General features: G+C 44.2%; 1 protein-coding gene across 3 annotated transcripts; it reads left to right on the top strand.

Moving 5' to 3' along the window:
* The first annotated feature begins 315 nt into the window (after positions 1 to 315).
* On the top strand, positions 316 to 14,748 carry H6PD (hexose-6-phosphate dehydrogenase/glucose 1-dehydrogenase). Of its 3 annotated transcripts, none has more exons than XM_075279608.1 (6): positions 316 to 361; positions 3,457 to 3,548; positions 4,991 to 5,636; positions 7,747 to 7,864; positions 7,944 to 8,213; positions 11,878 to 14,748. In XM_075279608.1, exons 3-6 carry the CDS (start codon positions 5,010 to 5,012, stop codon positions 13,230 to 13,232), a joined length of 2,370 nt encoding a protein of 789 aa, XP_075135709.1. In that variant the 5' UTR covers positions 316 to 361; positions 3,457 to 3,548; positions 4,991 to 5,009; the 3' UTR covers positions 13,233 to 14,748. The 3 variants fall into 3 exon arrangements, with proteins under 3 accessions (XP_075135709.1, XP_075135710.1, XP_075135711.1); XM_075279609.1 differs by lacking the exon at positions 316 to 361 and adding an exon at positions 367 to 455; XM_075279610.1 differs by lacking the exon at positions 316 to 361 and having other exon boundaries at positions 3,433 to 3,548.
* The last annotated feature ends 4,071 nt before the right edge of the window (positions 14,749 to 18,819 follow it).

Raw genomic sequence — 18,819 nt, 5'->3', positions numbered from 1 at the left:
TGGGGTGAGGTCTCTTCACAATGAGAGCAGGCAGCAGGAATGCAGCAATGTCAGGCTCCTTGTAGGCAATAGAGCCTGAGATATACAAGTAATGCAAAGAAATCTATACAGTTATTATCAGATTTCCCACAATCCCTCAGCCCTCGCCCCGGTATACACTGTATAATATATACTGTATATATAACACGTCCAGCAGCCGCAGTATAATGTGCAGCTCTTCACATCCTGATCTGCCTCCTCCAATCACGTCACGTTTCCAAGTCACGTGACGAGGAAGCGGCGAACACGCCCCCGGAGGTGGAGAGCTGCAGCTCTCGCTTTCGCTTTCTAGGTCATCCTGTAGAGGGCGCTGCGGTTACAGGTGTGTGTATAAGAGCCCTGCACCCCACTGGCATATGGGGAGGTCAATTACACCACGTGACGTCGGCGGCCTATAGAGGGCGCTGCAGCAACAGGTGTGTCATGTGTATGGAGCCTTGCGCCCCCAGTTTGACCGTATAGAGAAGGGAGTATGTTTAGGTGACGATGTGTGCTTTGTAACGTGATGTATAGTGTCCTTACACTATATAGATAGGATGCATGCTGCACAGACTGTAAACATAATGTCAGTAGACTATATACAACCATGCATAGACTATATACATAATCTACACTATCTGTAGACTATACACCACCACCTGCAGACTGTATACATAATGTATAGTGTCCATATACTATATATACCACTATTTGCAGACTGTATACATAATGTATAGTGTCCATATACTATATATACCACTATTTGCAGACTGTATACATAATGTATAGTGACCATATACTATATATACCACTATTTGCAGACTGTATACATAATGTATAGTGACCATATACTATATATACCACTATGTGCAGACTGTATACATAATGTATAGCAACCATATACTATATATACCACTATGTGCAGACTGTATACATAACGTATAGTGTCCATAGCCTATATAGTATGGACAGCTGCTATATCCAGACTGTATATACCATCAGTTTGCATACCCCGTTTTTCGTGGAGGTCATCGGCAGGGCACAGTAGTAAAGGATTTCACCCTGTTGTGGCACTACTACTCCCAGCATGGCCTTTTAGGTCACGTAAGGAGTTCTCGCTTTACAACATCTGGAAAGTCTCCGGTCACCATGTATTAGAGGAAGTCTGTCAGTGACTAAATCCCTATTACACCAGGCACGGTGCCATGGATGTCACTATACGCCGTCATCGCTCTGGGCTTATTTGATGCCAAGGATCTTCACTTTGTATTCTTTATGTAAATGAGGTGTTCGCAACACTTGGGTGTGGTTTCCATCTGTCCCTGTCCCCGCCCACTTCCACCTCTTGCATTTAACGCACTGGGATAATCTGAGTTTATTATTTTTCTTTGCTTTTATTATATAAAATCTATTCTATGTATGCCTGTAGCTGTTGCATTGTCCCAATGACTCCTTGTGGTGCCGTCTATTTGTATTTATTGATACTGGATTGTACTGGAATATTTTTGGATAAAAGTTATTTCTAAAGCGGTTTTCTGGTATCGCCGTATTGACGGCCTATTCTTCATACAGGTCATCGATATTGTATCACGGGGGCTCCCTATGCACCTCTCCCATTTAGGATAAGTTAGTAGTGGGGGTGATGCATTTCATTGAATCTTTGGTACCTTCTCATGTGAGTCCTTTTCACTATAAGATCAATTTTCCCCCACCCCTGCAGTGTGCACATTCGGCCATGTGCATGCACCCTAACATAAAGCTATAAACAAGCTTCCAATTTTGTAGCTTAGTACAGTATAGTAAGTACGGGCTTCTCCTTTTTTGCAAGAGTAAAAATCTGTGGCTTCTCCTATCTATAACTGTCACATCCTGCAGCAATGAATTATCTGAGTAGCATTCTGGGGCTGCTTTGCTTTCTCAGCATTGCTGTGGGGGAAGCCGTCTTACAGAGGATGCTTGTACAGCACTCGCTGAGAAATGCTGAAGTATGTCAGTGCTATGGGCTGCCATCCAGAGAAACACCCGCCTGGTACCGCACAATGAATATAGGGAACTCAGAATTCCAAGTGTACAATTGTAAGTTTATAACTGTGTTGGACTCTCCGTTGCACCGTCCAAAATCACCAGAAGAAAAATTCCTGGTAGTTCCGCTTTATTGTCCGTCTGGTTTGAGTCTGAAAGAACGGACACTCGACGGATCCCATTATAGTTAATGGGGTCTGACTCACTATATATGTGACCACTGTTTCCAGAACAATAGAAAGGCCAACGCTAGGGTCAACCTAGCGCAAGTATAAATTAAAGGGTAACTCCAGATGCCTCAGATGCCTAAGGATACTGTTATCTACTGAACCGCATACAGGACATATTCCAGTATAATACTGTGTAGCCAAATAAAAATGTATGAGACCTTACAGTAGTTGACAGAGCTGCAATACCAGACACAACCAATGGACAGATGTGGCACTGTTTTTAGAAACAGACATGTTTTTACTAATCCTGAAGAACCCCTTTAGGTTGATGTGGAAACACAGCAGAAAATGCGCCTCGTACATACAAGTGTGCAGATGAAGGGGTCTCTGTTTGCGGAACGCACTTGGATCACACTGGAGCTCTTTCCATTCTCTATGGCTTTCAGTGGGGGGTTCCATTGTCACAGACCAGAATAGGGTCCTGCTCTATAATTATTGAAACATCAGACCCCCCTCAGAAGAGCCTCAGGCTGCATACTCGGTCACATGTGTATGGCCATGAGGATTTTTTTCCAGTTTTAGCAGAAGACTAGTATTTTAGATTCTCCCTAAGGTTGTCCATATACTGAATCTGCATTAAGCCAGCTGCTATCCCTCCCCAGTCCTATATATATATATATATATATATATATATATATATATATATATATATATATATATATATATATATATATATATTATAAAAAAAAAAAAAAAAAAAAACTAATGATTTGTTGACATTGAGATCAATTTTTTTCTCTGATGGACACAAAAAACTAGGGCATACGACTAGGTTCACATCTGCATCGCCATCGAAAATTGTCAGAGAAAGAAAAAGCCCTACATACCTGATGGACTCCATTATGGTCAATGGGCTCCGTGTGTAGCCCCTGACGCTAATGTATGTCTCTGACTACTGAACAGCTATGGAATTGCTCTGATTTCCAGTGAAGTGTGTGTCAGTGTGTTGCAACTTCTCTTTGTTAGGTTTAGATTCCTTTCTATTTGCAATCCTCTTTATCTCCATGGTTCCCTTTCCATGGTCTGACAGGTCAGCTATAGAGAACAGTTTGATAACAGTGTGAATGACGGGAAAGTCTGCGCAGTCTCTGCCAGGAAGAGATTATTTTTTTTCTGCTTGATCCTTGCGTAAAGTTTTGTGCTGTAATGATTAACGGGAGGATCCTTGAACTGCCTCTTTTCATAGGTTCACGTATGGTCTGCGTGTCTTCTCGCCGTGCTCGTCTTCTGCATACACCGGGCGCTGCAGGAGGATCCTGTATGTATTCTCCAGACAAGGTAAGACCTTTACATTGCTTGGAAACAGCAGCAGAGGTCATGATCCTGCCAGGTGACCAAATTTTGTGAATTACAGATTATTTCTATATCATCTGGGTGAATGAAACAGGTTCTGTAGTCTTATACTGCCCTAATATACAAGGCAAGCACCAGCAATATGGGAATGTTCTATTAGAGAATTATATACATTACTAGTAGGAGGAAACCAGGGAGCTGAGGGGAACAATGAATGAAAATAACAAGTCTCCATGATCTCTGCAGCGGCCTATACAGGATTGTTTTGGAACTGAATCTTTGCACCACATTATTTACAGACAATTGGCATACAGGATCCCGAATCCCTAGAGATCTATGGTGACCTAAGCTCTGAGGGTTGTCGGAGGCCAGTAGTTGTAATATGGTGTACACTTGATTTTGAGAATTCTGTTCTTTGTCATGGAAGCATTAGGGATATTATTACTATTTTATCTTCGGATAGACCTATTAGTCTCAAGTATGCTTAAAGATAGGGCTCGGCGATTATGATTAATGGCGATTATTTAGATCACACCCCATTTAAAGTATGAGTTTCGTGCAGACGACCATCTGAATTGAAACTGCTAGTATACTCTGAGGGTCCATTCACACAAGTTGAATCCACGTCAGTATCCACATGGGGAAAAAAAGCCAGCGGAAAAAGAAACCCATTGAAGTCAATGAGATGCTTTTTTTTTTTTTTCCACGTGGATTCTGACGCGGATGAATACTGTGCAAGCGGCCATTTTCTCATGACCTGTGGGCATGCACAGTCTGCTCGGCCCAAGGCCTAGAAGTCGGAAAGAAGAGGATGAAGAGGATGCTGCTGACGAAGATGGAGGCAGCGCTAGAGAGTTCTCTCGCAGCATTGGGGCCGCCTCCAGTGCTGTCTGCGTGCTGTGGCCTGCCCCCAGTGCTGTGAGAGAGCTAATTTGCATACCGAGTAAAAACCGGGATTGTAGGCGAACGGCGGCGCGGAGAAGACAACGAAAGGTGGAGACGCATAGCCTTTCTTAAGGCTATTCCGATGTGGTACCTAGAAAAAATTGTGTGTGAATGATAGGATCCCTTTAAGGGATTTTGTGAAAGAGATTCCTGGTTGAGACTCACACAGATGTGAACGGAGTCTTAGCTACATTTATACATTACACTATTACATATAGATGGAGTAATCTGAATAAATACAGGGCAAATAAAATTCTTTGCACCATCCTTAAATCTGTTGCCCGTGCTGATGATGACAGTAACTGCCTGTCTCATTGGCCCATTGATAGGACAGGGGTTGCCATAAATGCTTCCTGTATTCAGCAGAATGATATATAATTCACCAGTATTACACCTCTAATAATACTAAAACTATGCAGTTGTGTCATATGATGAAAAATCTTGCAGATAGAATCTTATTGATGATTTTTCTTTCCTTTCAGTCAATAAGCGGCCATCACGATGAATCTACGAGCCCTGTATTGCCTCCTGCTAGTCGGTACAGTTGCAGTCTTCTGTAGAGAGAACAAAGGCCATATATCGGTGGTACTTGTTGGGGCTACTGGCGACTTGGCCAAGAAGTACCTATGGCAGGGTCTGTTCCAGCTATATATCAATGAGGTCCATAGTGGCCATAGTTTTAGCTTCCATGGAGCTGCTCTGACTCCTCCAGAAAAGGCAGAACCATTACTATTCGACGCTCTGAAGTCTCTGGGCTGTCCCGCAGATGTTAACCCCGATAGGTGCGCCCTTGTCAAAGACCAGTTTCTGAAACTGACCCGGTATAGACAGCTGAAGACTGCCGAAAATTATACAGCATTGCACCAGGACATATTGACTTCCCTCGCAGAAGAGGGACTTCATGAGGCCGGCAGGTTATTCTATTTGTCGGTCCCGCCTTTTGCATATGCTGATATCGCACAGAACATCAACGCCAGCTGTCGGCCGCCTTCTGGGGCATGGCTGCGCGTGGTGCTGGAAAAACCTTTCGGTCATGACTATGAGTCTGCAAAGAAGCTGGCCAATACTATGCGGACATTCTTCAGAGAAAAAGAGATCTACAGAGTCGACCATTACCTAGGGAAACAGGTGAGATATTGCCAGAGAGTGAACGGCTGCTTCTAATGATATTTCTCATATGCAGGTAAGTAGACAGGAGCTGTTTTATGACAGCCTGTGGTCTAGGGCCCATTGACCTCTACACTAAATACCATAGCTGTCTGCAATCTGAGAGGTTGGTGGAGTAAAGGAGAGGGAATGTACATATTCTGTAACCCCGCAGGTGTATTATTAGGCTTTCCTGTACATACAGCAATAGCTATATTGGCAGTTCCCTGATATATTTAGCTTGGTTCACAGACCTATGTGTTATTAATCCATATGACAGCCGCTCCGTCTATGGTCGCCTTTCACTTGCTGTATGTAAACAAGTAGACACAGGATCTGGGCTAGAGATCAGTGACCTCCGTGTCAGGCACATTTTATGGGAAGCTCAGCAACAGTTTAACTACAGTAAATCTTTCATGTCAACCTGTGCAAAATTGCTGAATTGTAGTGTAAAGATCCCAGTATTACAGAACCATTCCCTAGCTTTGCAGTATGCTATAGGGCAGAAGGCAGAGCTGTGGCGTTGGGACCAATTTTGGGTGGAGTTGGTCAGAAAATAGTTACCAACTCCCAAGTATATGTCCCAAATCAGCTTTTATACTTGCCTAGAGATGTCTCATCGGACCCCTCTCTGGTGCTCGTGGTGGCAGTGCAGTTCTTCAGTGAAGCCGTGGACATATACCCCGGCTTCGCTCTACATGTGCCGGGGATACAGGGCATGCACGCTGAAGCTGAGGTGTAGTTTTTTGCCCAGGAGTACAGCCAAAGGGAGAGTATAAAGGTTTTTCCATTTTTATTGCAGGGATTGATGACTTTGTAGTGCGATTTGGGACACTAAGCTCCAGTGCATAAGGACATGTGGGTCATGTAGTGTCCCAAATCACCCTGACCCATTCTCTTTAACGAAGAGTGTGGAGATAGTCACAGCCAAGCATTGCTGACAAAGGATGCCTATGTCTCTGGGGAACTAATGTTGGAGCATAGTAAGGTTCCTCATGTGCACGCCTTCTATCCCCAATTATTTGTCTTGGGAGAATCGGGAGGCCTCTATACACATAAGGGATAGTCAGCTGGTCCTGTTATGTGTACAGGATCCTTTGGGTTAAACATTGGGCCAGGCTTCTGATCCTTGTTTATAATAGACAATCTCTGTGAGACCTGCAGAAGATAAGATTGTATATACAGTGTTAGAGAAGGAGATGAGAGCATTCCAGAGAAAGCTACAGCAAGCTGTGTGTACTGAGAGGGGAGAAAGCTGGATGACTATGATGGTGACCTATCCACTAGTCCTTATTTTTCCAGATTACACATTGATGGTCAGCTAAACCTGTCAAAATCTGTGGAATGTGTCAATACACATCTAAAGTGTATGACAGCGTAAGGGTGAGGCCCCACGTAGTGGACTGCACCAAAAAAAGTGTATCCCTACACTGTGCTGACGAGATCCAACCAGAACGAAACAGCGCTGTCCTGTGGGGTGGAGAGGGATACCATAGATAGTTTAGGGTCCTGGTGAGACTTCTCTTAAGTTTTCAGGTCATAGTTATCTCCAAACCTGAGCCTTCCAAGCCTGGCAATTTCTGGCAGCAGCTTAGTCCCATTTTTCTTTAGAGAATACATGCATTCTCGGCTCAGCAGAGTGTGTATGAGGGTGAGACGGAATAGCTGTCAACCAGATGAAGATTTTAAATGTATCACCTGGCTTCGTTTCCTCAGGATCTTACTGATAACTTTGCATTAAACAATAATTTTATCATTTACAATTGATCTTGTGTATCAAGGAACGTTGCCCATTCTGATCACTGAGTATCTCTGTGTGTACATGGTCTTAGGCTAAGGCCCCACGTTGCGGTAACGCAGCTTTTTTGTTCCAGATTTTGTTGCGTTTTTTTGAGCCAAAGCCAAGAATGGCTACAGAAGGAACGGGAAATATATATAAAGTACTTATACATCTACCTTTTACTCTATCCACTCCTGGCTTTGGCTCAAGAAACCGCAACAAAATCTGCAACAAAAAAAGCTGCATTTCTGCCTCAACTTTAATTGGTTTTTTCCTACTACAATTATCTAAAAGATATTTTCTGTATTACAGACTGTTGAACAGATTCTTCCTTTTCGACGTCGGCACCAAAAACTTCTAGATCCAATATGGAACAGACACCACGTGGAGAGAGTGGAGATCGTAATGAAGGAAACAGTTGATGCCAAAGGTATTTGGGAAACCCGTATATTTGGCCCAGACCGGTTACATTTGGCATTCTATTAGTATTGATTCTCTGTGTTGTACAGGCCGCACCAGCTTTTATGACGAATATGGCGTCATACGTGACGTTATCCAGAACCACTTGACAGAAATCTTGACCTACGTTGCCATGGAAGTTCCACGAAACCTCACTAACGCAGATGACATCCTAAGAGCGAAGTTAGAATTACTGGGTTCGCTTCAGTCTCCGCAACACAACAGTGCCGTCATCGCTCAGTATCAGAACTACCTGACGCAGGTGAGAGAGGAGATGGAGAACGGCCAGAAATACTTCACCAAGACACCGACATTTGCAGGTGAGTTGCTATTAGAAAACTTCTGTGTGGTTCAGCAGAGGAACCTTATGAAGGACTAGCAGTTACCCGGGTTGGCGGTGGCACTGAACCGCTTATATTTCTTGTCCCCCTATCTCTGCCTATACATCTTATAGGGAATCTATCTTCAGTCAGACCCCTTTAATACAGAGTATAACAACGCTACCAGTTCCTATTCAGGTATTTCAGAGGTGAGCGCTATATCCTAACCTTTTTGGCCAAGGAGAACCATGTAGTTGTGGCCTCATCTCAATCTGGCAAACATGTGCCATGGCTGTGGCGCTATGGGTGGGGGTCTCTCAGTAGATACAGTAGCAGGGGCGTAACTACCGCCATAGTAGCAGAGGCAGCTGCCACAGGGCCCGGGACATTAGGGGCCCGGTGACAGCCGCTACCGCAGCTATTATTATACTCGGGGGGGGGGGGGTCTTTTCGGACCCCCGAGTATAATGATTGGCGGACCGGGAGAGGTAAGAAACATAAAAAACACTGTTACTTACCTCTCCACGATCTGGGCAGACTTAGTCCTAGTCGTCTGACATCTCATGACCCCGGCCTGCGTCCCGGGTCATGTGTCGTCTGACGTCATTGAAGATCAACTACTTCGGAGACTGACAGCGTAGGAGACGGGAGATAGGTGAGTAACAAAGGTTTTTTTTTTACGTTTTTCTCCCCCTGGGTCTCCGATTATTATACTCTGGGGTCTGAAAAGACCCCAGAGTATAATAATTGTTTATGGGTGTCCACAGTGGGACATATTGTGTGCAGGAGCCACTATGGGGGATAATACTGTGTGCAGGGGCCACTATGGGGGATAATACTGTGTGCAGGGGCCACTATGGGGGATAATACTGTGTGTAGGAGCCACTATGGGGGATAATACTGTGTGCAGGGGCCACTATGGGGGATAATACTTTGTGCAGGGGCCACTATGGGGGATAATACTGTGTGCAGGGGCCACTATGGGGGGATAATAATGTGTGCAGGGGCCACTATGGGGGATAATAATGTGTGCAGGGGCCACTATGGGGGATAATAATGTGTGCAGGGGCCACTAAGGGACATAATACTGTGTGCAGGGTCCACTATGGGGGATAATACTGTGTGCAGGGGCCACTATGGGGGATAATACTGTGTGCAGGGGCCACTATGGGGCATAATAGTGTGTGCAGGGGCCACTATGGGGGATAATAATGTGTGCAGGGGCCACTAAGGGACATAATACTGTGTGCAGGGGCCACTATGGGGGATAATACTGTGTGCAGGGGCCACTATTGGGGATAATACTGTGTGCAGGGGCCACTATGGGGGATAATACTGTGTGAAGGGGCCACTATGGGGGATAATACTGTGTGCAGGGGCCACTATGGGGGATAATACTGTGTGAAGGGGCCACTATGGGGGATAATACTGTGTGAAGGGGCCACTATGGGGGATAATACTGTGTGAAGGGGCCACTATGGGGGATAATACTGTGTGCAGGGGCCACTATGGGGGATAATACTGTGTGAAGGGGCCACTATGGGGGATAATACTGTGTGAAGGGGCCACTATGGGGGATAATACTGTGTGAAGGGGCCACTATGGGGGATAATACTGTGTGCAGGGCCCACTATGGGGGATAATACTGTGTGCAGGGCCCACTATGGGGGATAATACTGTGTGCAGGGCCCACTATGGGGGATAATACTGTGTGCAGGGGCCACTATGGGGGATAATACTGTGTGCAGGGGCCACTAAGGGACATAATACTGTGTACAGGGGCCACTGTGGGGGATAATACTGTGTGAAGGGGCCACTATGGGGCATAATGGAGCGCGCAGCAATACGTAGGAATGGGTCGGTCGAGGGTGTCGTGGGTGGGGGGGGCATGTCAAAAGTTCACCTCGGGGCCCCGCCGTTCCTAGTTGCGCCACTGTACAGTAGCATCCAGCGCAAGTTCTTGAACCATCCAGCACCATACCGAGAACATGTTATAGAATATGGTTACGGATTTGGAGAAAGGAAAGAACAGGAATAGAAGATAAAGGCTCCTGTCCAAGACAAGACAAATTGGTAGAACCTGAGGAAGTACCCAGTGGTTAGCCCTGTACCCTTGCAGCGCTAGGATCCTTTTTTTGTGTGTCCATTCTCCCCATGTTTGTGTGGGTTTCTTCCGGGTCTCCATTTTGCTCCCACACTTCAAAGCTGATATGGAATGTAGACTGTGAGCCCTATACGGGACTGTGACTGACCATATCTGTAAAGTGTTGTGGTATATGATGGCACTATATAAGTAAATAAAATAAGTAAACCACCTAGGCTACCAGAAACTAATTTATTAACCAATTTAATATAGACTCCCACTAGGCCAGAACGGAGAAATATATTGACCTTATACTACTGAGTAGGAACCCCAACTTTTACCTGAGGCCGCCAGAGAATTTCTCATTACCCACACGCATGCACACGCTTTTTCTTTTCCTTGTGTATTATTGGGGTGTTGTTGAAGGGTCTAATATTTCTGCGTATTTCATACTAGCCTACCAAATGCATTTTTCTTCAGAATTTCTTTAAAAAAAAAACAAAAAACAGTCCACAGTCAGAAACAGGAAGAAATGACTAAACCTAAATTGTCAGTTATTGGCGCTTTCCTTATAATACCGCTGTGCGTATCTTATCATGCAGCTTGTAGCAGATGTTGCATCATTAACAACCGTGAACACAATGCCAGTGTATAGTATGTAGCACAGGTTATGGCAGAGATGCTTATCTGTATTAAAAGCATTTTTTATGGTTTAGCAGGCTTGAAAAGACCTCACTCCATCAATGCTAAAATTGCATTTAAGGCTAAGGCCCCACAGGCCAGAAATGCCATGCTAAAGCGCTGCGGGCACAACCGCAGCGGGAACGCATCGCGGTTCTTCCCGCAGCGCTTTGAACAGAAAGTTCAGAGATTTCCTCCGTGGACTTTCTGTTACCATTATATCTACGGAAAAGCCGCCAGCGTTTCTGTAGATATAATTGACATGCTGTGATTTCCAAAACCGTGCTGGTCTTGGAAATCGCAGCGTATCCACGCTGCGGTTTCAAAAGCAAAGTGGGCATGGGATTCGCATGAATCCCATCCACTTTGCCTGTACTGTATAATGCTGCGATTTTTCCCGTGCCTTAAGCTGTGCCACAAATCTTATTTACCCTCTGTTCATAGGATAGAGGATAACTTACTGACTACTGAGACCCCCCAGTCCTGAGAACAGGGGGTGACTGACTCCCATTCTTTTTAGTTGATATTTCTGGCTCTTCCATTGAAATGAATGGAGCAGGGTGTATCTGTGTTCACTGCTACATTTTTAATGGGAGGACAACGCCTACCGCTTCCAGGATTGGTGGAGGGTTTCAGTGGTCGGACCTCCACTGATCAGCAATTAACTCCTGTCGATGGATAGAAAACAATTTTTGGGGCATAACCCCTTTTGCACTGGCAGCAGTGACTGGACTGGTTCCATCCCGTTGGAAAGGATGTCAGATTTGCTAATTTAATCCAACATTTCCATGAGGAATAACAGAGGAACATCACACTGCTCCAGAATGTAATTGGGAATAAAGTATTTACCTGCACATTTTTGTTCTATTGTTTGAACTTCTTTTATGTTGTATTTTGTAGGTGTCCTTCTCTATATAGACAATGCTCGGTGGGAAGGAGTGCCCTTTCTCTTGGTATCTGGAAAAGACTTGGATGAGAGGACATCTTATGTCAGGGTGGTCTTCAAAGACAATTCTTTTTGTGTCCTGAAAGAATCAAAGGATGAAACTGTAAAAAGTTCTTGTCAGCCCAAACAGATCATCTTCCACATTGGAAATGGAGCTCTGAACTTTCCAGCAGTTCTAGTAACGCGCAGTCTGTTCAAGCCTAATTTTCCATCCAGCCAATGGAAGGAAGTATCAGAAATCCCAGACATCTCTGTTTTTGGTCAGCCTGTCTCTGACTATCATGTGTATAGTCCAAGTCAAGAAAGGGACGCTTATACCTCGCTGATTTCAAATATCTATCGCGGAAGAAAGGGCTCCTTCGTCACGACAAAGAACCTGCTGGCTTCTTGGAAGTTCTGGACTCGACTTTTGGAGAATCTGAATAATGAGACCCCTAGGATCTACCCAGGAGGGGCAGAAAATGGGGCTTTGCTGGACTTTGTCATAGAACAGATGGGTCTACGATTTGTTACAGATGAGCATCTCGAGATTCTAGGTATGGACCAAAAAACGAATGCCTTTGCTTCTGTTCAGTCTGTCTTCCTTGGTAACACCATGGTGTCTAACTGGGCTGAGCCTCTCATAGAAACATTAGCACAAGATGTACAGACGGCCGCCGAAGAGGCCGTCAAGAGCAAGGGAACTTTCCACCTGGCCCTCTCTGGAGGCTCCAGTCCTATTGCCTTGTTTCATAGGTTGGCTAAGCACCACTATGGCTTCCCCTGGAAACATACCCATTTGTGGATGGTGGACGAGAGGTGCGTGCCCTTCACAGACGCAGACTCTAACTTCGGGAACCTTGAGAGGCACCTCTTGCAATATGTAAGGGTCCCTTATGTGAATTTGCACCCTATGCCGGTCGACAGGAAGCGGAGACTCTGCGCCGAGGAGGACGAGGGTACAGAGGAGTATGCACTGGAGATCTCCGCTCTTGTGAGCAATTCAAGCTTTGACCTGGTACTGTTGGGCTTAGGTAATGATGGTCACACGGCCTCTATATTCCCTTTTTTTAAGGATGGCATTACAGGAGATAAACTGGTGGTATTCTCAGAAAGCCCCCTTAAGCCCAAACACCGGATGAGCCTTACCCTGCCGCTCATCAATAAGGCCCAGAAAGTAAGCGTTCTTGTATTGGGTAAGGGAAAGCACGATATTATAACCCTGATCAGCCGAGCAGAAAGTAAGCCAGAGAAGTGGCCCATCTTTGGCGTAAAACCAACTTCCGGCCAGTTGATCTGGTACATCGATTACGATTCTATGTTTAGATAACATGCCTTGACGTTCTCAACACCAAGTGCCTTGTATTTGGTACCGTACACACTTACCATCTGGTACTGTAGCTTACCATAGCCGGGACAACCTTGTCTTTAAATCTCTATTCACACACCGTAGTGAACACTGACATTTTTAAAGCATTTTTTCCAAAATCCCTGGATCTAATGTGACCCCCTAATATAGTCACTGAAGACTGCACTGGGGTGTTCGTGTGGAATAAAAAAAATAAGAAATTTTCAATAGGAATGGGGGTTTTATGTTGAGGAAGTTTTCCAAAAATGTGAATATACTATCTCAGGCTGCTGTCACACGTAGTATTTGATGTGGTTTGTTAAGCTAAAGACAAAGTGGATCCATCAGGATAGAAAAAAATAAAATAAAATTGTAATATATGACACTGAAGAATGTAGAAGTCATACACCGTTTAATTTCATCTAGTTGCAAAAAATTTGCCAGTAAAATTTACACGAGCCTGTGAAGGTGAAGCATTGCTAACCAAAGTGCCCCTGCCGCCTCAAGCAGCTGATCTGTGGGGGTCTCAGATGTCAGACCTTTACTGATCAGATATGGGTGGGGTATAGTAACATCATTAGTATTTACTTCCGAGAAACCCCATCAAGGATGAAAGACCACTGTGGTCCAAGTCCAGCAAACCCAAGACAACCTTTTACAAAACCGTAGCTCTTTGCCTGAATGGGATTATATAGACAGTCTTTGGCTTAGTTCACACGTGCGTGTAATAGCGTATTTTGGTCCTGATTTTGACGCGGAAAGTCGCATCCAAATCGGCACTAAAATACGCTTGCCGCGACTCAGTCGCGGCTTCCCGCTCCAGAGTAGGCCCAAAATGAATGGGTCTAGTCCGGAGGGTGCTGCCGTGAGGTGGAATTCGCCTGAAGAAAGGGCAGCTCGCTTCTTTATTCCATGAGCGGCATGTTGCCGCTCACGTTAAAAAGATCGCGAGCGGTCTCCATAGATCAATATTGTGAGGGCGCAGATTATGACGTGGATTCTGCGCCATAATCCGCCCCCTCTGTGCCAGTGTGAACGGGCCCTTTATGTTTTTGTTTCTGAGATTGTTTTTGGACCAATGACTTTTGCTGGATGACTACTGACTGAATGTCTTTGATGCTATTATGGGAGGATTATGGTATAAAGAAATCAGTAATGAGCCCTATTTATCAAATTGGTGCAAAGTAAATGCGGCGCGCAGTTGTCCTAACAATAAAAAAACAACAGATTCTCTCATGTTTCAGAGGTCAGTTTTGAATGCAATAAATCCTTAGATTGCTATAGGGCCTATAGTATAGGCAACTGCTTTACTGTCACTTTGCAGCAGTGTTAATAATCTTCACCAGGGACATGTTCACACATTGTAATGACATTTCAGTTTTTGCTGCCTTTTGTTACCTTGATGCGTGTACTTACCATACGGGTATGTCTTCATGTCTTCTGCAGCATTTTTACACCCTTTTACAGTCCGATTTGTATTGGGATATATCATTTGTTTTGTGTGTAATTTTTATTTTTTTTTTCTATCTGAATAAATTGGAGAATTTTTTGCTAAAGTGAAATTGTGGGTTTTTTTCTGCAAGTTTTCTATGACTTTGTGATACAATATCATGAAATAATATCTCAAAATGCTAACTATCCCGTGACACAAGAGGAGAGGTAAGGCGGGGGGGGGGGCACATCTGTATTTGCATGTAACCTGTTTTTGTATATTTCTCCACTTTTGTGTAATGTTGAAGACTCTCTGTGGCAAAGGTTGGCCACAGTCAGGAGAAACACTCAGGGGAAATCTTAATAGAGGTGAGATGAGTATGGTGTAGTCCGAGCATGGAGCATGGGTCTCAAACAAGCCGCACCATGAGGGTAACCTCTGCAGCCCATGGGACATCCTCAGGATGGCAGAGAGCAAGCTAAAGCCTCCTAATGACAACCCCTTTATCCGGCCAAGTTTGAGACCCCTTGGTCTAATATGTTTTTGGGATAGTCAGGTCTTGGGCCTGTATTTAAGGGGAGATCCCATTAGGAGTCTGTATTTAGTGACACTTGAACCTGCCTGTATTAGGGGGTCTAGGGGTTTGTATCAGGTGCCAGGCATTCAGCTAAAACAATTGGTGCATGGCTCAAGTATACCAGTTTATATGTAATTTTTTGGAAGCTCCCTGCCGCCTCTGGCTTAACTACTTTTAGTAAAGGTCTATTGACCCCATAACACCATCAAATAAAGGAAAACTAAGACATTATATGGTGGGTGGCAGCTTTAAGGAGCATTATACTAATAGAATTCCCCATTAGTGCACCCATACTTAATTAATATTAACAGCGTCCGGGAGAAACCTTCATCTCCTGTCCGCTGTCCCCAAGTCCGGATCAGTAACCGTCCGTCCTGCCTGCACAGAGCCCTCACGTGCACAGGCGGCAGGGATGACTACCTCACATAAACCTCCATGAGCTTCCCCTTAGGTCGGCCCACTTTGCACCACTTGCACTACTTGCTGCACCACTTGCACTACGCTCAGTTCCCTTGCTGCATCTTTACTAGTGATACATTTCTACATCAAAACCTTTTATCTGAGACTCCAACAATATGACTGAACTACACTTTGCTGCCACAAGGTGGCACTCACCTGCCATGACAGGGAGCCTGTTATATGAACCTGAACAGAAACCCAACGCAGATGTGGCGTCATTCCATTCCAGCAATAATTTTATATTACAATATTGTTTTGTGCGGTCTCTATTTTTTAAGACCCCCCCCCCCAATTATTGTCAATACTTAAAGGGCACCTGTCAGCTCTCTGGACTTGTCAATTTTAGCAAATGTATTCTATTCTTGAACAAATAACAGTTTTGTAGAATCTTTTTTTGCGTTGTGACTTTCCTCTGTTATTCCTCCTTGAAACTTATGAATAAATTGACAACTAGGTGTTACCTTTCTTTTTGGTGTGTCCCTATACAGTTGGCACTGATTGGACAGTGCGAGACTATGTAGAGACACGCCCCCCCAATTGGTAACACCCAGTTGTCAATTTTATATAATTTGTAGGAGGAATGACATATCCTAAAATTCTGAACAAAGACAATACTGCAGACAGCCTAGAAAGTCTGAACTATCATTTGCTAAAAATAAATGTCAAGAAAGGAAGACCTGTAGTGAACACAGCCAAAAAGCACCGTGGGAAAAACTGCGTCAGAAATGCATTAGTTTTTTCCTACAGCGCTTTTCACATGGTCCGCAAAGGAAAACTCCTTCTGCTTTAATTATACCTATACGGAAAACGCCAGAGATTTACAAAAACGCAACTGGTTTTAAAATCCTACATTTCCACTGCAGATATTTTTCTGCAATGTGTTTATAGAATTATCCAGACTACCAAGCACTTTGTGTGGGGCCCTGGCTTTGAGCTATTTTGCAGAACTGCAGCTTTTTTGTTGCAGATTTTGCTGCATTTTTTTTTTTTTTTTTTTTTTTTTTTTGAGCCAAAGCCAAGAATGGTTATAAAAGGAATGGGAAATATATAGGAAGTTCTTATACCGCTATGCTCTGCTGAACAAAAAAAAGCTGTGTCTCTGCAATGACGAGCTAAGGCCCATTTCACACCTGTGTTCGGGATTGTTTGGGGTTTCTGCTTGGGGACACTTGAACAGAATACCGAACGCATTGACAAGTGGTGTGCAATGAAAGCACATGGACCCCATAGACTATAATGGAGTCTGTGTGTTTTCCACGCAGTGTCCATGTGGAGAGAAAAGTGCTTCATGAACTACTTACCTCTCCGCATGATTCGTGTGGACACTGAGCAGAAAAAGCACGATCCATGTGCTTTCATTGCTCACCACATGTCAATGCGTTTGGTATTTCGTTCGGGGATCCCCAAACAGACTCCTCAAACGCTGAAGCCCCACATTGCAGAAACACTGCTTTTTGTTTTTGTTGCAAATTATTTTTTTATTTTTTTTTTATCCAAAGCCAATAATAGCTACAAAGGGAATGCAAACCATCTACGAAGTTCTTATATTTCTACCTTCTGCTCAATCCACTCCTGGCTTTGGCTAAAAAAACGCAACAAAAAAACTGCGTTTCCACAACATGGTTCCTCAGCCTTAGGCTGGGGCACCATGAGACGGAAACGCCAAGATAAAACTAACGGTATTTTACAGTATGGGCAAAGTGGATGGGATTCTAGTGAATCCCATGCCCACATTGCGGTAAAAACCACCGTGCAGACACGCTGCGATATCCAAAGTCGGCGTGATTTTGGAAATTGCAGCAATGTCAATTATACTTATGGAAACGCTGTCGGTTTCCCCATAGGTATAATTGTAACAGAAAAGGAGCCTTCACACGGAGTAAACGCTCCGCTCATTCTGAACGTAAACTCGTTCAGAGTGAGCGGCGTTAAAACAGATCCCATTGATTTTTATGGGTGCCGGCACACGCACGCTCCCCATTGAAATCAATGGGAGGCTTTTTCACCTATTGCTTTCAATGTGATACACGCATATATTAGAAAAATGTTCACCCAGCAATCCCTGACACAATAGCAAAAAAACAAAATAAAATGGGAATTCCACTTTAAGTAGCTGCTCCAGACCCTGCAATGGACGTAGTGCAATGTATAAGACATGTTTAGATTTGGACTTTTTTCTTGGTGGAGCTTTGTCAGCGTAATATGTAATATTTCATCGAAGGGATTACAGATTGTGTGTGACTAAGCAGACGTGGTTATTACTTACACTGATTGATGCAAAGTCCACAAATTCCCCTGCAAATCATGTATCTGGTCGACAGAATCCAGCAATATGGGCTGCCAGCTCCCATATCCTCTGCTGGCTGGAAAGTGGCAGTAAGACAAAGTGGTCTATATAGAAAGGAGCAGACTGTAATAACAGGGTGCAGGCTGGATACTGAGCGTTCCTATGATGGCATTGCATGAATCACTGCTGTTTCATTCACTCTCCAGGGAAAGATTTTGCAGGTGGTATAGCAGAGCTGGGATGCTTGTCGTGCAAGGATTTGGCTAATCCTTGTGAAATTCCGGCCATTTTGCTGAGGTGTGACTGCAGAAACAGGGTGGAGAGATGATAGATTTATACTAGGCTTATAGTCAGCCACTTGTATGATAATACTGAATTGTGTAACTATCAATTCCCCAGTATAATGAGATTACCGGAATTTCAGTTGTCCTGCATTTGCTGCAGCAACGTGGGGAAATGTGGGAGTATGTATGTAGATAAGTCATTTCTATTGAAAAATGGTGATTTTCTAATAATGTTCAAGCCAACAGAATCAGAGACGACTTTCTGATCAGTGGAGGGTCTGACCCCCACCAATGCAATACTGTACACCTTGTACAGACACATTACTGCACCATTCCTCTCTTGGGTATCTATAACCGTATAAACAAAGATGAATGGAACTGCAATGTGCCTGTAAACCCTTCATACAGAGAAGCTGCTGGAACGTGAAGCCGCAGGGTAATGTAAATCATTTGATGGGTCCCCAGTGGTATGTATAATAATGTTTTCTTATGTTGTAGAGAGGGCTTTGGACACACCAAGGATCCAGGGT

The sequence above is a fragment of the Leptodactylus fuscus genome, chromosome 6, assembly GCF_031893055.1.
Source record: "Leptodactylus fuscus isolate aLepFus1 chromosome 6, aLepFus1.hap2, whole genome shotgun sequence".
Lineage (NCBI taxonomy): Eukaryota > Metazoa > Chordata > Amphibia > Anura > Leptodactylidae > Leptodactylus > Leptodactylus fuscus.
This window is presented reverse-complemented; position numbering and strand designations above follow the sequence as displayed.